The sequence below is a fragment of the Mytilus californianus genome, unplaced genomic scaffold, assembly GCF_021869535.1.
Source record: "Mytilus californianus isolate M0D057914Y unplaced genomic scaffold, xbMytCali1.0.p SCAF_2, whole genome shotgun sequence".
NCBI lineage: Eukaryota > Metazoa > Mollusca > Bivalvia > Mytilida > Mytilidae > Mytilus > Mytilus californianus.
In genome coordinates, this window is record NW_026262668.1 from 68,723,017 (window position 1) to 68,740,571 (window position 17,555).

A 17,555-nucleotide genomic window follows, 5' to 3' on the forward strand; every position below is an offset into this window, starting at 1 on the left:
GACAAATTTATGTCGATTAAAAACCTCCTGATCTGAGTCCTAATCTCCTGATCTGAGTTTCACAGTCCATCACATGTATGAATAGGTAAATTAAAAAATTATAAGTTCTTAGACCACTTTCATTCTGTGTCAGAAACCTATGCTGTGTCAAATATTTAATTACAATCCAAATTCAGTGCTGTATCAAGCTTGAATGTTGTGTCCATACTTGCCCCAACTGTTCAGGGTTTGACCTCTGCGGTCGTATCAAGCTGCGCCCCAGCGGAGCATTTTATTAATGAATAAAACCTCATAATTCTGAAACGTAAAATCTGAAATTTATCAAAAATGAAAGGGAGCTCACGTCAATAGATATAAACAATTCACCAAAGTTTTATGCAAATTGGTTAAAGCATTTATGATGGACGGACGGACAACGGTATACCATAATACGTCCTGTAGACGGGCGTATAAAAACCCATAATATATAGTTGGCTTCAGATCGTTTAGCATTTCAGATACACTGCTGGTGTTATGATATCTGTTGAAGGCATATTGTTCGGCTCTTCTTTACACTTGTTCCAGTCTGTTTATGTTTTCTGAAGTCTGCGGTCTTAACTATAGTATGGTAAACTTTTTCCTATACAAATTTTGAGTTAATTTTTAAGTTTCACCTTATGAATGATAGAGATTGATTTGCTGTTGCTGTAGATTGTTGTGTATATTTGTTCCATTTGAAATCTGAAGAAAGTGTAATGCCTAGATATTTTGCTGATTGAACTGTTCTGGGATATGACCATGCATGTTGTAAAAGAAATGTATGGTGTATTTGTTTTTTCTTTGTTGAAACTCTAAGGATGTTACATTTGTCTGGGTGAAATGACATGAGCCAGTCTTTCTCCCATTTTATACTGCTTTGTTGTCTTCTTGAAGCTTAATGTAATCATTTTGGCAGATAATAGGCTGGTAAATGATGCTGTCGTCTGCAAAGAGTCTTAATTAGCTGTGCTTTAGATAGTCAGCTAAGTCATTAATGTAAATGAGAAAGAGTATTGGTCCTGAGTGTCATGAGGAACGCCTGATGTTACTGGATCATGACTAAAGGTTCAGGGCGAATTAATCTCCGTGTCAAATGAGAACTGCCAATGCTAATACAACTGCATACCTAATAACATTGATTTATCACAAGTGGTTCCCCTTAAACTGCTTAAACGGACCTAAACAAAAACTTAACATTTAAACTATGCAAAAGTTTCACAGTCAATGAACCACGACAGAGGGAGCAGAGCCATATAATTTCAATGGAAATGAGACTAGCAAATGTTAATACAACTGCATAACAAATATCTTTGACTAACCATACTTGCTTGACAACTTCAGCTGACCTGATCACAATTTTTATTATGTTTCAATAGACGCAAATGCAAGTGAGATGTGCCAATGCTAATACAACCAAATATCATTGACCTGTCACTAGTGGTTCCCCTTAACTGACCTAACCAAAAACTAATTCATTGTTGAGACCGCTGACAGAAACAGCATGCCTTAGTCTTGCCTATGTTGCTGAGGCCGGACAAAAATGTGTCTTTGTGTTTTTCACGTATTCCTGCCTATGGCAGAAACTAGTTCAATATAAAGGCATATGTAAGTTTTTACAGTATTTCATCTGAAATATATTGGCCATAGAATATATTGAGTGTTTAACCATAATAAAGACCAATGACTTCTACACATAAACAGATTGTCTTTATAGAACAGGATAATAAAATGCTCCACTGTGTGCAGCTTGATACGACCGCAGAGGTCAAACCCTGAACAGTTCGGTCAAGTATGGACACAACATTCAAGCTTGATACAGCTCTGAATTTGGATTGTGATTAAATATTTGACACAGCATAGGTTTCTGACACAGAATGAATGTGGTCTAAGAACTTAAAAATGTTTAATTTACCTATTATGGTCCAATATCCAAAATCTAAATACATACACGGTTAGATTCAGCATATCAAAGAACCCCAAGAATTCAATTTTTGTTAAAATCAAACTAAGTTAATTTTGGACCCTTTGGACCTTAATGTAGACCAATTTGAAAACGGGACCAAAAATTAAGAATCTAAATACACGGTTAGATTCAGCATATCAAAGAACCCCAATATTTCAATTTTTGATGAAATCAAACAATATCATTATTATTTGCTTTTATATATAAATCAAAAATAACCAACTTAAAATGGAAAATTCTAAAGAAAAAAAAAAAAGGGAAAAAAGGAAAAAAAAATCCCCCTCCCCCAATTTTTTGAACCCCCTTATGATTCATCACCCCCAAACTCAATCCCAGCCTTCCCTTTGTGGTATGGTACCTTGCAGTACAATTTCAGAGAGATCCATACACTTGAACACAAGTTATTGTCTGGAAACTGTATAAATGCTTGTTTTTTGGCCCCTTTTTGGCCCCAAATTCCTAAACATTTAGGGCAATACCCCCAAACTCAAACCCAGCTTTCCCTTTGTGATATGAAACCTTGTTGTACAATTTCATAAAGATCCATACAATTACACACAAGTTATTGTCCTGAAACTAGAAAAATGCTTGTTTTTTGCCCCTTTATGGCCCCTAATTCCTAAAATTTTGAGGCAATTACCCCAAAACTCAATCCCAGCCCTCCCTTTGTGGTATGGTACCTTGCAGTACAATTTCAGAGAGATCCATACACTTGAACACAAGTTATTGTCTGGAAACAAGAAAAATGCTTATTTTTAGCCTCTTTTTGGCCACTTATTCCTAAACGTTTTGGGCAATTACCCCCAAACTCAATTCCAGCTTTCCCTTTGTGATATGGAACCTTGTAGTACAATTTCAGAAAGATCCATACACTTACACACAAGTTATTGTCATGAAACTAGAAAAATGCTTGTTTTTTGCCCCTTTTTTGGCCCCTAATTCCTAAAATTTTGAGGCAATTACTACCAAAATCAATCCCAGCATTCCCGTTGTGATATGGAACCTTGTGGTATAATGTCAGAGAGATCCATACACTAACACACAAGTTATTGTCTGGAAGTTACAGAAATGCTTATTTTTGGCCCCTAATTCCTTAACTGTTGGTGCCATAACCCCCAAAACCAATATTGAACCTTATGGTAAAATTTCATAGAGATCCATTCACTTAAACTAAAGTTTTTGTCTGGAAACTAAATGCGTCTTCGTACGACGCAGACGACGACATGAGAGCATTAAAAATTTTTGCGGTCGTATAAAAAACAAGTAAGTCTTTATAAGTATTTATTATCTTAGCATGTCAAAGGGTTCTGTAATTAACTCCTTAACCTTATTAATAACATCAGGATGTAATAAGATTTTAGCAAAATGTTCAACTGTTAAATTGTCATCACGGTCAAAGTTCTGTTGCGTAGATTGTATTGTATCTGATGTTTTTATGCTGCATGTTTGGCACTGTTGAGCAGTTTCTAATTCAGTCCTGTCACATAATAATTGACATTCCTTACAACTCTGCAATAATTCTTGCGATGTTTTTTTCATGAATGGTGGTAGATCAATGTCTGAATCATACTTTGTCTCTTGTTCGGTATGATAACTGCAAATGACCTCCTTTACATACAAATCATATGACATTGGTTCAAGAAGCCTAAAATCAGAATCAAATGATAAGGTATTGTGGTGAAGGCATTCATGGTAACTTTCCATATCAGCATTCAAATTTTCAGTTTCAAGATCTTTCCTTTGTTTTTTACACTCATCTCTAGGACTGGTACTGACTTTTCTTTTCAAACTCTGCTCAGTTGCTTGATTATTTCCACTGTCAACAACATCCTGAAAAATTAACTGGTTCCTGCCAGGAATAGCTGCAGCTTTGTTGGTTGCAATTTTTAAATCAAAATACTTTCCTATCTGAGATGCAAATTTAGTTAAATTGCTATAAAGATTCTTTTTATTTCCTGCTTTCTTATATGAATCAACAGCTTGCTGAAGATATCTGAAGTTAACATCATGGCATTGGACTTCCTGTAAAATGGAAAAAGTAATTATTATTTTTTATGCAACAATATATATTTCAAATAACTTATTAAGAATTATTTAAAAAAAAGTATACATAGTAACTTCTTAATAATTGCACTAAGAAAGAAAACATTTTATATCGAAGACACAACAAGAAGCTTTCTTTTGTTTTCCTGTTCTTATGCAAATGAGATGTGCCAATGCTAATACAACCAAATATCATTGACCTGTCACTAGTGGTTCCCCTTAACTGACCTAACCAAAAACTAATTCATTGTTGAGACCGCTGACAGAAACAGCATGCCTTAGTCTTGCCTATGTTACTTTGCTGAGGCTAGACAAAAATGTGTCTTTGTGTTTTTCATGTATTCCTGCCTATTGCAGAAACTAGTTGATTATATAGGCATATGTAAGTTTTTATAGTATTTCATCTGAAATATATTGGCCATAGAATATATTGAGTGTCTAACCATAATAAAGACCAATGACTTCTACACATAAACAGATTGTCTTTATAGAAAAGGATAAAAAACAAGTAAGTCTTTATAAGTGTTTATTATCTTAGCATGTCAAAGGGTTCTGTAATTGACTCCTTAACCTTATTAATAACATCAGGATGTAATAAGATTTTAGAAAAATGTTCAACTGTTAAATTATCATCACGGTCAAAGAAATACAGAAATGAAGAAACCCCCATCCAGAACCTCATGTAGCGATTCAGAATGAACTATAGATGTGATTAAATATATGAATATTACTGTTTTTATGCCCCCGCTGTAGCGGTGGGGGCATTAAGTTTTACCCTTGTCCGTCTGTACGTACGTACGTACCTACGAATGTACGTCCCAAAATTGGTTTCCATTCTCTAACTTGAGTTTGCCTCAACCAAATGTTATGAAACTTATATACAATGCTTATTACCACAAAACACAGATCAAGTTTGAATTTTGGTGGCGGCACTTTAACCGTTCTATAGTTATGTCCCTTTATGAATGGAAAAATTGCAAAATTTTTAGTTTCCGTTCTCTAACTTAAGTTTGCCTCAACCAAATGTTATGAAACTTATACACAATGCTTATTATCACAAAGCACAGATCAAGTTTGCATTATGGTGGCGTCACTTTAACCGTTCTAGAGTTATGCCCCTTTATAAATGGAAAAATTGCAAAATTTTTATTTTCTTCTAAATATCAAGTAATTTTTAAAATTGGAGTTATCTTCCTTTGTCAATCATTATAGTTGAATCAACTACAATCAATGCTTTATACAATGCAATGTTTAATTTTGACTTCCACTGATAAAACACAGATCAAGTTGAATTTGGGTAGTGTCATTTTAACCATTATTGAGTTATGCCCCTTTATAAATTGAAAGATTGCAAAATTTTTACTTTCCATTCTGTAACTTAAGTTTGCCCCAACCAAACATTATGAAACCTATACACAATATTCATTACCACAAAACTAAGAGAAATTACAAATCTTTTGTTTCCATTTTATAACTTTAGTTTGCCTCAACCAAATGTTATGAAACTTATACACAATGCTTATTACTACATAATACAGATTAAGTACGAAATTTGGTGGCAACACTTTTACCATTCTTGTGTTATGTCCCTTTATAAACATAAAAATTGCTGAATTTTTCGTTTCTGTTCTCTTACTTTAGTTAGTCTCAACCAAATGTTATAAAACTTATACACAACTGTTCTAGAGTTATGCGTGTTTACAAATAGAAAAATTGCTGAAATTTTAGTTTCCGTTCTCTTCTTAAGTTAGCCTCAACCAAATGTTATGAGACTTACACACAATGCTTATTACCACAAAACTCCGATCAAGTTCAAATTTGGGTAGCGTCACTTTTACCATTCTTCAATTATGTCCCTTTATAACTATATGATATGCAAGGGGGGGGGGGGGGGGCATCATCTGTGTCAACATGTGAACACTATCCACATTTATTCATATCTTGTTTAAATTTTCAAATAGTTTAAAATTTTTAAATATTTCTGCTAAACTTTTTGTAATGTGTCTTAATACCTAGTGCTTTATTAGTTAACTTCAGGTCTAGTTAACTTTATGAGATAAGCTTAAAATTATCCTCATCATATAGTTAATGAGTGAACAGTGTAAGGATGATATGTAAGGTACCTGGTAGGCTTTTGTCCTAGAACCAATTACACAAATTAAGTAATCTCTTTTTCATGCTTGCCTAACATTTACCAAATATAAGGCTGACAACCACTGTGTTTAACCCAGTCATGAAACACATGCATCAGCATACATATGTAAACAGTAAGTTGTGAGCATCCTACTGTGTATCAAAATCACCATGAAAAGTAGCATTGTATATGCAGATACAATTTATTTTTCAAACTGTGTGTTAATTAAAAAATGCAAATACAGTCGAACCCCGTTATGTTGAGTCGGAGGGACTGGACAAAGTATTCGACTTATCGGAGGTTCGAGTCATCTGATCGAGTGTGTCGTCATAAATTTGGAATCCATGAGATTTGTGTTAAATAGATAATTGGAGCAGTATGCCTTTTTTATATGACACTTTATGATTGTGTATTCAATCTCAATATTTTTTGTCCCTCATAATAGTTAAACATACAAGTTACAAAGCATTCACAAATAAAATCAATACACAAACCTTTTGTTTGTTTTAATTCTAGTAGCTATGTTTTATTTAAATATGAAAATACAAGCTGAAAGAAGCAACATTCAATTTATATTCAGGGTATCATTTATGACTCCTCTACATCAACATACATTTGAACATTCTGTGCAATTTTATTACCTCTCCTGGATTAATCCAATCAGTGGTTGACCCAACTGACCCTATTTTAATGTCCATCATACACCCAAACAATACTCTTGATAAAGCTTCAGTCACATGGCTATCTTTGTCTTCCTCCTGAATTTGAATAAACTAAACAAAATAATATCATTTACAAATACTGAAGATATTATTATTTGGAGCATACTTACATGCATACTGTTTATAAATTTTTACCATTGGGTTGCTCTCATTGATTTACATCCCACATCTCCTTTAAACCACACATCATTAAAACCAATGAAATGCAAATTTTCCACTGATTTGTACTTTATCAATTATGAAATCTAAATTTTAGAATCCATGAACCAATGATTCTTTGCAATCAAAGAAAACGTACTTTCTTGAATAATGCGTCTGTCATATTCACAGTATCAGAAACTTCCTGTTTAAAAACAAAGCAATAAACTATGGACCAACTAAAGAATGATTAGAACTAATTATGTTTAAAATGTCACTAAGACAGAAGTTTTCATATCCAAGTCAGACCTTTTTAAACCAGTGCCTCATATTATAGTAGGTGATCATTTTATTTCAATTTCATGACAAAGACATTAAATAACTGGACTTGGATGGTAAGCATTAATTTATTTTTATTTCACTGCACTCACTTCACACTAACAACTTTTCACTGAAGAAATTAGCTAAACTGTTCTTCCAGTTGATCAGTTGGTAGAGGAGAATACATACTGCAACGTTTTTAAGCAATTGATATAGTGATTGTGCAAAGCCTTCTGGATAAGCACAGTAAGGTGTGTGCAATGTAGGTTATAATACCTTAATTACTAAAAATGGCCTATTGAACTATCTCCCTTCTACCTTCTCCCTTCTAAATTGTAAACACATCAGATGTTTTTTGCTCCGTTGGAACACAACAAAAAAAGACCCAAATAATAATTTTCAGGTTGATTTTAATTGAGGGGTAGTTCCAAATACATCATTTTGTATTCATGATATAATAACCAGTTTCTTGCAAATTAAGAAATATGTCGCCTACAAAATCTAAATAAGAACATTTTATGAGAACACTTTTTGGCCTCTTTCAATTACTGTAATTCAATTTTGTCTGCCATTTACCCAATTCACACTATATGAACATACCATTTCTACCCATGTATTTATACTGATAGATGTTTCTAAACTCTCAACAAAGTGCCACCAATGTCTAGGTACATATAAAACATCTCCTGGTTCTAAAATTACCACATGAGGATGAGAATTCTGAAAATTAGAAACACATCTGACACTTAAAAATATAATTGTCATTTTTATGAAATGGATCAGATGCTGATATTATTTTTCAACCAAAATAGACCAGACTGAATCAATGTTCATTTCTTGTTTTACATTTAACTTTATAGTTTCTTATATTTCCAATATTTCATAAAAATGCATATTGAAATTCAAAGAAAAACACATCAAACTAATATATATTGAAGAAAGTTTGTGCATTTAACTAAACCAGGAGTTAAAATGGAAATTTATATATTATTTTGATAACAGGTAGCACATGCACTTGGTATATTTCAAGTTTATTTTAGTATGTATGTTCAGGAAGACTTTGACAATGTAAAATTCATTCTCTAATTATTTGGCAAATTAACCCTTTATGGACCCATTGTATAAAAAAATTTAATCAACGTGTGGTTGCCGATGATATCAGAAGATGATTGGATGAGTTTAAGAGTCATAACCTTTATCAGCTCACTGGATGAATCAAAATGTGCTAACAGGTGTTAATGAAATTATCAACTTTGTGGAACGTGGAAGGCACTAGAAGGGGATTTTCGTTTATCAAAAATGAAAATTTATTTGATAATCATTAGAGAAACAGATTCTTACATAGTTACTCCTGGATTATCAGATTTTATCCAATCTCGAAAGTTAAAAATATCGGGGCTCAGACTTTAAAAAAACTTGATTATTTAACTATCTCGATTAGATAAATCTGATAATCCACTGGTACCATTGTAAGAATCTATATGTATCATCCTATCCATTCCACATTTGCTTTATGATAAATTGTCAGGCAAGTTTTTATCCTGAATTACTTGATACAACCTGAACTCACTACTTTAAAGAATAAAAAATTACTTCAGAAGATTCATATGATTTTAGTATGAAAGATTATAGGATTATAGCAAAATACTAAATTTGATTTTCCTTAGTTTAGGGCTATTCCATTAAAATGTATGTTGGAGGGTAGGAAGGGAAGTTTAATTATTGAATGTGGGTCATGGGTGTTTTTTCAATATGTGTCTATTACCATTATGCAAAATTATCTAAAAAATGGTTCTTGGTTGTAGGGATATTTTGAAAGTCCCTTCCTACCCTCCCACATACATTTTAATGGAATAGCCCTTATAGAAAAAATGTATTTCCAATCAAAGTTTTGAATAGAATTAATTCTACCTTGAAAAGATGGAAAGTAGTGGTATCTGGCTTTTTCACATTGACCTGACTAAAAACACTAGACTCCTCATAAGGGATCCTTGTTGGATACATATATTTGGTATCTGAAGGTGGAAATAAAGTCCATCTCTTCCTACAATTATTTTACTTCAGTATATATAAATTATTCTAATATCTATTGTAAACAACTAAGTACATGTAAGACATAAAAGATAAATTGTGTCTGATAAATTTCATTTCCTATATTAATACGGATGCAGTTATTAAACTTTTAAAGAAATTTGGACACAAAATGCCATGCTTTGTGTTAAAAGTCATTTGTAAATGTGAAAATGTAATTGAAATGTGATAGATACTCAATGTTGTGACTTTTTAATGACAGTACATGTAATAAAATTTGACATAAATTGTTAGAAAGACAAGTTAACTGTAAACAAGTACGGTACATTAAGCTATAATTTGAGTAAGGGCTGTTCCAGAATTAAACACAGGTGGCACTTTTTTAAAACCTGCACCACCCATATAATATTTTATATTTTACTAAAAATTCTTATGAAATTCTAAGGAAGATGCAACATATTGAATTAGTGTGCCTCCCATCCCCCACCCCAATAAATTTTGGAACAGCCCTAATTAAGCATCCAATTTTGATGAAAATATTGAGTAGTATTATTTATGTCCATATATCTTTGTAATACATATATGTTTCTAATAGAAAGCACTTTGATTCTTATTTTCTGAATTGATTTTTAAAGAATTTTTTAGTTCTGCCATTACTTACTACAGTATCGTCATACAGGAAAAATTTCATACTCACAATTTTTTATGTAACTCCATCATTTATAACTGCCTTACCCAAGTGAGGAACCTTGTCAGTAGTTGTAGCAGTATATGTTGGTTTATTGTTTGATTGCTATTTAAGGGGGTGTTGTTAACATTATCAGCCATCTCTGTTACATTTATTGACATTTGAGCTAGTAAAAGTTTTCTAAGCAATATGGATATCTGGTAACTAATGATAATCTGAAGTGATCTCTAGTAATGTTAAATTCAGAAATTTTGTGTGCATCTATTATTATGATTGTTACAATTGACCAAAAAAATGTGATTAATTCTTGTGATATCAGAAAATGTTGCATACAAAAAATTCATTATTTTTATTTTTTGTGAAACCTTTCTTGTAGAAATTATCACAATAATAAAAACATAAAAAAATTCCTGAATTTACAATATTATGTTTTAGTTAGCTTGTGTTGTTGGATAGCTGTCTCATCGACGTTTATCTGATATCTCGATTAATTTATAGGAAAATAATATGTTCAAATGAATCGTTCCAAAAATTGTACCTACCTACCATAAATCTGAGCTACCAAATTAAAACCATATGTATCATAATGACAATTAGTGTAACAGCCTTCACTTCCAATCCAAATAGTACTGTCATTTCCATCTCTGCTTTCTAACCCCAAAACACTCCAATCCACTGCCTGCAAAGGAGAAATGTATTTTTTCCAAATATAACATATATCTTTTTTCATCTGAAATGTGTTTTTTTTTAATTGTTTAAAAAATTTGTTGTTATGCTTAACGCTTATATCTTCTATCGCTATAGAAACGGGTACTAGAAAACATTTCATAAATGTCATTTTCAATTTGAAATATTTGTTTTTTTCTTCATTTTCTGATTAGTTTTGTTCCCCTTTGAAAATGCAAACAAAATGTACAGTCTCATCAAAAGAAAGTATTACCTCAAGATGATATTATACAAATATATCATGCTTACAAGGGGTATTTGCCAAAAATACCGGTTGAGAGGTACAAATTTCCAGAGCCGTTAGGCGAGGGAAATTTGAATACCTCGAAACCGGTATTTTTCCCAAATACCCCTTGTAAGCATGATATTATTGTTTAATTCCACCGAATGTTCTTTGTATCCATCTTGACCCCAGAAAGTTTATTGTAATCGGGTATCATATGGAGTTTCTACTTGAATGTATAATTTTTATATATACTGAAGCTGTGCTATTTGCGCAGTTAAATTGCATTGGCCGTATAATCATTTCTGATCATTTTTGATGTACAGTCACTGACCGTACAATTTCTTATATAATAAGCTGTTTCTCGGCTGACTACTACACTTTGTTCATCAGTTTGAGTGAAGCGTAAATACACGCGGATTCTAGTTTATGTTTATGACCAGTTGACAATGCGTTTCCGTTGAGTTATATTTATGACATCATTAAAAGTACAGGTTCGCGGAATTGTTTACGTCATTCACTCTAAATTCAATAAATTAAATGCTGTTTTTTATCCTAAATATTTTATTTGGAACCGTATATTAAGAATGACCATAAATTTTTCCTATTAGAATAGAAATAATTCATTTGGTTTTTTTAGACATGGTATTCCCCATCTACCATGGTTTTTGCTAGCAAATACCCCAGCTCATGGAATTCCCTAATGACAAATACCCTGGCAGAGAAAAGAAAATCTCAATACATAGAAATTGGTGAAAAATACCATGTCTCTCATCCAATCAAAATGCAGCATTATTACATTAGGTGGAATTACAAGCAATATCCAATTCTCACTCTTTATGAAACCTTTAAATATCGATGTAAATATGAATTTGCACTAGCAGCAAAACAATGTTATTAAAATTGTGACTGTGTTAACAGAGTTTCCATATGTACCAAAAAATTATCTCATATACAACTGTGCTAATTTTACAAAATCTTGAAGAAAATTATACAGCAAAGGTAAAAACAGAGTACTCTGAGGTAAAAATAATAATATTACAGAAAAAAAAGCAAATGACTATAAGCATGATTAACATCCTACTTTCAGGTGATCTGTTTTCTCAATAAACAAATCTTTCATATATTTGTAGTCTATGTAACAGGTGACATCTGATCTATTGTAAGGAAGCAAAGGGTTATTTTCATCTGGCTTTCCCAAATTCCATTCTGCAAACTGCTGTAGAGTTATCTCCTCATGGACACATTCTGTTTCCCACAAAACTATAAAAAATTTGAAAATCTGCTAGTTTTTATATCCTTGTCTTAAAAAACAATTTATTGTTATTTACATGTTTATGTAAAAGAATTGCCACTCTTAACTTTTAATATTCAATGCACAAAAATCCAAAGCTGAATGAACTTCATGTAGATTCTGATGCATAACATGATTTCATTGGTGTTTAATTACAATACTAGATTTCTTATAAATATATACGGAACGAAATTCAAACTCAAATTCCACATAAAAATGATTAGTCCAGGATTCACTTAGACCAGTTTCTAAGTCTTTTGTCCAAGTAACTTTAAGCAATCAACGTATTTTTATTCTGTAGTATGCTCCTGAATTTCAATAATTTACTAAGCATGATTCTTGCATATCAGATTTGATAGCTACATTAAGATTACCATTATCATCCTTTGGAGCAATTTTACATTTGTATCTTTGATTTGTCAATTCACTGGCTAAATAATTCGGTGTCCACTTTCTTGCTGGCCAGTCAGAAATCTTGTTTTTCAACATAATGGGTGGGCATTTCTTGGATAAAATCAAGGCTTCTAAATTTGTCATGGTAACAAATTGTGAGATTATCTATGAAAACCATAAAAATAGTTATCTGCACTGTATAAAATATATACATATCATGCATATATTTATATAAAACACAAAAAAAGACACAGGTACATAATTTTTATGCAAATATTGTAATATTAGATTTTTCAGTACTATAAGATCCTCAAAGGTGCTGAACTTATCCTGATTTTCATTCACCTTCTTAATGATTATAAACATATATCATAACAGATTATAAACATGTATGATAACATTTCATGATAATTTCAATGAAAATGACAGATTTTTCTTGAATAAACATCATCAGGTACACTCAATGCACAAAGGTTAAGCAGCCAAACTTTTAAATCAATTTTAGAAATTTTTAGACTGTAAGACCAGAAATTAAGTCTGAATTGCCTTTCACAATCATGACAATACCAATTGCTAAAATATTTTACCAAAATTGCAGTTTGAATTTATCTCTACTAAATGATCAACTGGTAATTTTAACAGTTTAGTTCATAGGTTGTTAGTATGAAGCATGTGTAGTGATATAAAAAATTATACTTACAATTCCATCAGATTTGAGTTCCACATCTGTCATTGAAATTATGTAGATGTATTTTTAAAACATACATCAATTTGTAAAGTCATCTAAAGGTAAGGTTTAGTCATCTTATAATTGCTATATAATTGTCAAGTCTAAAGTTTTCGCACTTTTCCTTTAAAAATGTTTTCTATATTTCTACTACATAGGCAGTGTAGGCACCAACTTGAATTAAAACATGTAATATTCTTTACAATATAATGTGAAGTAAAAATATGCTGTCAATAAGATTCCATGAGAGATAATCTGATATCTATGAATTAACTATTTTCACATAAATTAATGATGGGACTCTCCCTTTAAAAAACTTTTAGAAAAATATTCTTAATATTTCTCTAACTGTTTTAAATATTGATTTGAAGACAACTCTGTAACTTGTTTAGAAAACTTATATATAAAAGAGATAATTTGAAAGCTTTAAATCGTCAGGATTTGCTTGCACACAATTAAAATGTAACTCATCAATCAAAATATTGCGCACAGATTCTAAAATTGTAGTAAGTTCCTCATAATTTGGGGAATTAATAGACAAAGTATTGTTGTCAGCATAGCTGTACAAGTTACCCTTTTTAATCAAATAAAAAATATTGTTAATGAAACATTAAAAAGTAATGCGACCAATATTGATCCTTATGGCTCACCTTTCAGTACATTTGCCCAGCTACTAACAATACCTCCTATTTTTATCTGTTGTTTTCCACTAGAAAGATATGATGGTAAATAACATAGTAGCATTCTCAGATAGGCCATTGCAGGACAGTTTACATATACAAGAATGTCATGGGGTAGGTAGTCAAACGCTTTGGACAGATCCATAAGAATAGCAGCCCAATATTCAATACGCTCTAAAGCAAGTTTCCAATCTTCCAGAAGTTTGAGTAGGATTGTTTGACAGCCATGTCCTTTCCTGAACATGCTGAATGCACATAAAAAAATTATCAAAGATGATTTCGAAAAATTCTGATAACTGCTCTGCTAGCACTTTGAAAAAGTTTTAGAGGGGTAAGGGGAATGTGAACAAGTCTGTATTAATTTTTCAGGGAAATGATCACTCTTCTTAAAAACTGGTGTAACCTGTGCCTCCTTCAGCCTATCTGGGAAATAACATTATTCAAAAGATAAATTAATAATGTATGTTGTAGGTTTAATAATCATGATAATGGCTGGTTTACAGCATTTCATTAGTTTCACAGATATTTTATCAACACCATAGTCTTTTTTACATCAAATTTATCTATAATTTGTTATTTACGCTAAAGCCAGTGAAGGGTTGAGAAGTCAAAAGTTTACATGCCCTTGCAGGAGGACAGAGACAATTGTATGAACCCATTTTGTTGACCTTCATCATGTAATGGGACAAATTTATGAAATCATGTGACTTATTAAGTTTGCCAGAAATGATATTGCACATGGACCAGGATTATAATTTTTAGGCCATGGCAATTATGTTATTTGTGTGTATTATTATAAAGGATTGCATTTTTATTAGGGATGGATTTAACCAACCAGAGTGCATACACTGAAATGTCTCGCCTTCTTTACTAACCATTGATATTATGTTGATAGTCCTTAATATAAAGCTTTACTACAACTATCACATAAACCTAACATGATCCAAGAAAATGAGGTCAAGGTCATATAAACCAAACGAGAAATACATGTACACCTTACAATCATTCAATACACTAAATATAGTTGACCTATTGCTTATAGTTTCTAAGAAACAGACTTAACCAAGAGAACTAAACATTGACCAATGAACCATGAAAATGAGTTCAGGTTCAAGTGAACCATGCCAGGCAGACATGTACAGCTTACAATCCTTCCATACAACAAATATAGTTGACCTATTACTTATAGTTTAAGAAAAACAGACGAATACATAAAAACTTAACACTGAGCAATGAACCATGAAAATGAGGTCAAGGTCAAATAAAACCTGCGAGACTGACATGTACATCATAAAATATTTCCATACACCAAATATAGTTGACCTATTGCATATAGTATTAGAAAAAAAAACCAAAACTCAAAAACTTAACTTTGACCACTGAACAATGAAAATGAGGTCAAGGTCAGATGACACCTGCCAGTTGGACATGTACTCCTTAAAATCATTCCATTCACCAAATATAGTAGACCTATTGCATACAGTATAAGAAAAACAGACCAAAACACAAAAACTTAACTATAACCACTGAACCATGAAAATGAGGTCAAGGTCAGATGACACCTGCCAGTTGGACATGTACACCTTACAATCCTTCCATACACCAAATATACTAGACCTATTGCTTATAGTATCCGAGATATGGACTTGACCACCAAAACATAACCTTGTTCACTGATCCATGAAATGAGGTCGAGGTCAAGTGAAAACTGTTTGACAGGCATGAGGACCTTGCAAGGTACGCACATACTAAATATAGTTATCCTATTACTCATAATAAGAGAGAAATTAACATTACAAAAAATCTGAACTTTTTTTTCAAGTATTTACTGAACCATGAAAATGAGGTCAAGGACAATGGACATGTGACAGACGGAAACTTCGTAACATAAGGCATCTATATACAAAGTATGAAGCATCCATATCTTCCACCTCCTAAACTATAAAGCCTTTAAGAAGTTAGTTAACGCCGCCGCCGCCTCACTATCCTTATGTCGAGCTTTCTGCGACAAAAGTCGCAGGCTCAACAAAAAACTATGTACACTGAAATTTGACAGCAATGGATTCTCTCTAAGTTTTACCAAAGTTGCTCAAATTGGTATCTTAACATTGAACCTAAAGGCGAGTAAAGCAAATGTTTTGGTTTTACAAATAAAGACTTAAAGTATCCTTACTGATTTTACAATGTATTCAGTAAGTTGAGTAACCAAGTCACTCCATAGCTATACGGCAACTTGAACTGCAGGAAATTCTTACCTTTGAGGTTTTGTATTAAACGTCAAAGGGGTTTCTATAAGTCAACATGATTAAAAATCTCAAAAATTCAAAGCGAAAGAGAAACCACAAACCGGATATACAAAAATATACGTAAAACTGAAACAAGTTCGGTGAATCCGGAAGTTCATTTGAGAGGGTCTGGATGGGGTTTATAGTATAGAGAATAATGGGCCCATTCTGCAGAAAAATGGGTAAAAAATAAAGATTAGAGAAAATACTTTAAAGCCAAAAAAGAGAAGAGTATAATTTGGTGCTAAAATATAAAGAATAGAGAATAATGGGCAAAATAAAAGGGGGAAGGGGGTATTTATTTTCAAAATCCTCCTGCCCTCCCCCCAGAAAAATCAAATGGTCGTCCCTTTCAGAATAGGGGAAAACAAAACCTTAATTTAACACAAAACAGAAATGAATTTCCCCCATCCAGACTCTCAAATAATCACTGCATAAATAATTAACCCCCATCTTTATAAGTCACAGAATCAGGCTGGATATAATCATTGTAAACAAGGATTTGTATACAAATCCTTGTTGTAAAGTAATAAACAATTGTATCAACATTTAATTCTTCCTGGCGATCGAGTTTTCCTGTGACCTAATATAACATGTTATTAAGTCCCAGAGTTATTATATATAAACAACAAAATCAGGCTAGATTATTTCTTTGAAATTGAATAGATAACTGCATCAACAATTCTCCAACATGGCTAGTTAATCTTTATCATAATCACAAGCCACACAATCTGGCTGGATAATTATTGTAAAAGTTTTAAACAATAAGTTACTGAAACCCATTAGGTGTAATATTTATACACCTCTATAAATCAGTTTTCTCTTTATTTAAATTACTACTTAAACTTGTAGCTGTTTGTACTGAAAAGTTGAATTTATTGTCAGTTGTATCAGATTTGATTCAGATTTTATATAAATTAAAAATGCAAATACTGGTAAATCACTATTTGCAGTGAAAATAGGATAATAGTAATATCAATGCATTAAAAGTTTGTTATTGCAGCAGTTGGATAGAACAGCTAATTTACCTATGGTTAGGTTAGGTTAAACAATGCACATACTGCACTTTGGTAAAAAATCTCTGACAGACAATAGCTATAAAATATCAGCAATATTAGAATCATATCAAAATAGCATTTCTCAGATGTCTTCATGTACTTTTTGTTATA

General features: G+C 32.0%; 1 protein-coding gene across 9 annotated transcripts; it reads right to left on the reverse strand.

The window, feature by feature from the left end:
* Window positions 1-3,249: 3,249 nt before the first annotated feature.
* LOC127728076 (HSPB1-associated protein 1 homolog) lies at window positions 3,250-16,462 on the reverse strand. 9 transcript variants are annotated; one of them, XM_052235275.1, is made up of 9 exons: window positions 16,357-16,462; window positions 13,395-13,420; window positions 12,676-12,859; window positions 12,092-12,270; window positions 10,601-10,737; window positions 9,251-9,383; window positions 7,916-8,059; window positions 6,800-6,916; window positions 3,250-4,003 (listed from the first exon to the last, which is right to left on the reverse strand). In XM_052235275.1, the coding sequence occupies exons 3-9, from the start codon at window positions 12,836-12,838 to the stop codon at window positions 3,266-3,268; spliced, it is 1,611 nt and encodes a 536-aa protein (XP_052091235.1). In that variant the 5' UTR covers window positions 12,839-12,859; window positions 13,395-13,420; window positions 16,357-16,462; the 3' UTR covers window positions 3,250-3,265. The 9 variants fall into 9 exon arrangements, with proteins under 9 accessions (XP_052091235.1, XP_052091230.1, XP_052091237.1 ...); XM_052235270.1 differs by having other exon boundaries at window positions 13,395-13,595; window positions 16,357-16,447; XM_052235277.1 differs by lacking the exon at window positions 16,357-16,462 and adding an exon at window positions 16,275-16,332.
* Between the last annotated feature and the right edge of the window lie 1,093 nt (window positions 16,463-17,555).